Source organism: Hippopotamus amphibius, chromosome 11, assembly GCF_030028045.1.
Source record: "Hippopotamus amphibius kiboko isolate mHipAmp2 chromosome 11, mHipAmp2.hap2, whole genome shotgun sequence".
Lineage (NCBI taxonomy): Eukaryota > Metazoa > Chordata > Mammalia > Artiodactyla > Hippopotamidae > Hippopotamus > Hippopotamus amphibius.
Genome location: NC_080196.1, coordinates 23,070,430 through 23,074,577, shown reverse-complemented (window position 1 = coordinate 23,074,577; position 4,148 = coordinate 23,070,430). Strand labels below are relative to the sequence as shown.

At 35.5% G+C, this 4,148-nt stretch overlaps 1 protein-coding gene across 1 annotated transcript; it reads left to right on the top strand.

Annotated features, from left to right (window-relative positions):
- Nucleotides 1-314: 314 nt before the first annotated feature.
- LOC130830839 (olfactory receptor 5V1-like) lies at nt 315-1,310 on the top strand. Its single transcript, XM_057698159.1, has one exon. It carries the CDS (start codon nt 315-317, stop codon nt 1,308-1,310), a length of 996 nt encoding a protein of 331 aa, XP_057554142.1.
- Nucleotides 1,311-4,148: the final 2,838 nt, after the last annotated feature.

Below are 4,148 nucleotides of genomic sequence, written 5' to 3'. Positions count from 1 at the left end.
ATCTCTAAGACACAGTGAGGTGTTAGGAAAGGGGCTTGCCACTACTTATCTACATAAATAGCCCTATGCTGCATGTAGACTTTTAAAATATTTACTTTTTCCCTGTAAACGTGCTGCTAATGTTCTGTAGGAGATGTGTCCCGTAGGAAATGTTTGAATATGTATGTGTGTGTGTGTGTGTGTGGGCGGGGTTTATGTGATGACCATAGTCCACGACTGTAATTTGTCATGGATTCTAAACTCTAGTGTTTTTCCTGATGATTATTTTATCTATATTTTCTTGTTTTGTAGCTTACTGCTGTTGTAGCACATGAATGCTGCAATTTGTACTGCTTCTTTCTCACTTCCCAAGAGAAAATGGCATAGAGGGAGAAAATCACACTCTGTCCGAATTTATCATCTTGGGATTCTCTGACCTAAATGATTTGCAATTTTTACTCTTTACCATATTTCTTATGATCTATCTCTGTACCCTGGGAGGAAATATTTTCATTATTTTGGTAACAATGGCCGATGCGCGACTCTATACACCTATGTATTTTTTTCTGAGGAATTTGGCCTTTCTGGATATCTGTTACACCACCACTAATGTCCCCCAAATGATGGTGCATCTCCTATCAAAGAAGAAAAGCATTTCCTATGGGGGTTGTGTGTCTCAACTTTTTGCATTCCTTTTCTTTGTGGGGGTAGAGTGTCTTTTGCTGGCAGCAATGGCATATGATCGTTACGTTGCAATCTGCAAACCTTTAAGGTATTCAGTTATTATGAACAAGGTCCTGTATAGCCAGTTAGCAGCCTTGTGCTGGACTGGTGGTTTCCTCAACTCAGTGGTGCACACAGTACTGACCTTCCACCTGCCCTTCTGCGGCAACAACAAGATTAATTATTTCTTCTGTGACATCCCCCCTTTGCTGATTTTGTCATGTGGGGACACTTCTGTCAATGAGTTGGTGTTAATCATCATTGGGGTCTTCATTGGATGGGCTCCTTTTCTGGGTATCATCCTTTCCTATGTCTACATCATCTCCACCATCCTGAGGATCCGCTCTTCAGAGGGGAGACAAAAGGCCTTTTCTACCTGTGCCTCTCACCTGGTCATTGTCCTTCTCTACTATGGCAGCTCCATCTTCACATACGTACGGCCCATCTCATCTTACTCACTGGCAAAAGACCGGCTGATCTCAGTACTGTACAGTGTTGTCACCCCCATGCTAAACCCCATAATTTACACTTTAAGGAATAAGGATATCAGAAAGGCCCTCAGAGCTGTGGGAGAAAAAGTAGTAGCCTTCAAAATTCATTTTCCTTGAAATGTAGTGTTTATTTTTCAATCATGATAAGTTTTAGAAAATTATGTGTCTTGCTGATGCAATGTGTTTTTTTTTTTTGCCAACAATACTAATTTCAATGATAAATGGAGCAAAATGTTAACAATAGATTAATCTGGGTAAAGGGTTAATGGATTTTCTGGGTATTTTTCTTGTTCCTGAAACACTTTTGTATGTTCTGTATATTTGAAACTATTTCTAAATAAAAAGTTTAAAAGTTAATTTAATCTTATGAGCATAAATAAAACTATGATGTGCTTGTCTCTACATGGTACACGTTGTTGTTTGGTTTTTGAATATCCATGTCAAATATATTCTTCAGTTAATCTGCTGTTCTTAAATTTTGTTTTGTCTTATGGTGAACTAACTATCCACGGACTTGTGCTTCTTTTACTTTCAATACCTGTCTAAAAGTTGTCTTCCTTTGTCACCTTCTTTCTTACATTTCCTGGACTTCCAAATCTTGAGAACATTGTCCCCCCAGGGAATTCAGAAATCCTTCTTCTTGTTTTCATACACTGTCAATACACTTTTTCCCCTGAGACTGCCCAAATAATGCTTATGTGAGTCTGCCTTATTTCAGATTCATCAGTTCATTTCAATTTTGGACAGAATTGTAAGAAACATTCTAAATTCCACATTATGCTTGAGGAATATGGACTTTTGCAGAAATGAATAAGTCAAGATGAAACGAGTTATCTCAACTTCAGCTCTGAGGACATTTCAGAGTTTTCATTACATGCAGAGAACAAATTCTGATTTATCTTCGTCTGGAAAAGACCACATCATAGTCCCTGCACTCTTTTGTATGTTCTTCACTTCTTTACGTATGTGGCATATATCCATCTTCTTTGAGGAATCTTCTACAAGTAACTCTACTTCATGATGCTTCTATGTCATGATGCTTCTGTCCTTTTTAATTTAGTACACACTTTTACAAAAACAGCCTTGCATACACAGTAAAATCCAGAAGGATATAAACACATCTTGATTTTTCAAGAGATATAAAATATTCAGTTTACATTCTATTGAAATTTAGAGCAAGGAAGATGAAATACATTTATGAAGAAAGATAAGTACATGGTTTTTAATTTTATGCTATTTTCAGGTTAAAAAATAGTGAGATTAGGAAGACAAACAGAAGTCGTAAAAGGTAAAATGATAGAGATAGAAAAAAGGGTGAGAGGAGAGAAAAATAAAAGAGAGATGAGGGCAAGATAAATGAAGGACAGGGGAAAGGACCTGGGGGATGGGTCCTGTAGTTATCTGAGAAAGAGAAATAAAGACAGAGAAAAGAAAGACTAACTGAATTGACATAGAAAATAGGAAATATATAATTTCCTACTTTCATTCAGAAAGGATATTTACCATAATAGCACAAATAATAACTAGATTCTTTGTAGGATTTCAACAGACCCAAACATAAAGGATGTTTTACTTACTTCTGTCGAGTCTCTATAAAACACTTAACATTTAAATGTAAATTAATTTATTCACACTGTTCATTCTTCCCTGCTTAATTATTATTTTCCCAAATCCTTCCCTTTTCTTTATTTGTAGAACTCAGTTTATAATTCCTCATTTTTAGTTTTCATTATATCACTCTAAGTGATATCACTTTTTTGGATTTACTAGGTGTTAGACTTTTCAAGGATAAGAGCTGTCTCTTCTCTTTTATGTTCTCATCACTCCCTTTTTCTCATGACCAACAAAAGGCTTGGCCCCAAATTTATTACTACAAATTAATTTAGTAGCCTCACAAGCACACCAAAGAAGGTTATAAGTTGATACTTATGGAAGAGAAATATTAAGAGAATAAGTCTTTGGAGAGAAAATCCCAAGACATTAATGCCCAAAGATGCCACTGGGAAGGTCTATATAGGATTTAATCTGGTTGTTCTCTGACAATAATAAGAGAGAGATCTGCTGAGATTCAGTCTTACATCTAGATATAAGCTGTTTGCAGTAAAATGAGTCTAAGAGGTTTTGAACAGCTAGAATTATCTCTGATAATCTTATTCAAGGAAACGGTAAACATATCTGATCTCTGATTTTTGGATATCCTTTTTGAGCCAAAAGTTAGTTTTATTATAAAGTATGTAAAGACAGACATTCAGGACAAATTGGCTGAGAGTAAACAGAAAAAAGTGAGCTTAGATTAGAGGGATAATTTTCCAAAGAAAAGGGGTTAAGATCGCTGGAAAGAGCGAGTGAGAGTAAATAGGGAAACTGAATATAGGCTGTGAAAATTAGAGTGGCACAGCAGATGGACTCAAGGCACAAGTCATTAGCTAGTAAAGCTTTGAATTTCTTAATCTATGTGTGTGTACATTTTTGCTTTTTTTGTTATTTGCTTCAGGGTAGACTCTCATTGTGATCAAGTAAGTATATATTTTAATTAAATGTTGGAGTGCCAATGTCTTGTTTGGTAGTACGTGCGTGCATGCGTACGTGCGTGCATGCGTACGTGTGTACGTGTGTCTGTGTGTTACCAAGAGATAAAGAAAATATACAGAGAAGAAGAAAGTGAAGGAAAGAGAAAAAACTAGGTGAGTAATATCTTAATATATGTCAAAATTAGTAATCACAAAAAATGGCAGGTTCTAGTTCTAGTGTTAAACAATATGTTAGATTGTACCTACTGTTATACAATTACATAATTTTGTAGTAGTATTATTTCTAGTGAAGGGATTTTTATTTTTAGAGGGATATTGCTATTATCTGGGAAAAACTAAAATAATTTCCAAAACTGTAATATGAAGTATTTACTTATATATTCTCACAGGAGTACATCCTGCATCCCTGATGTATGCATTGGTT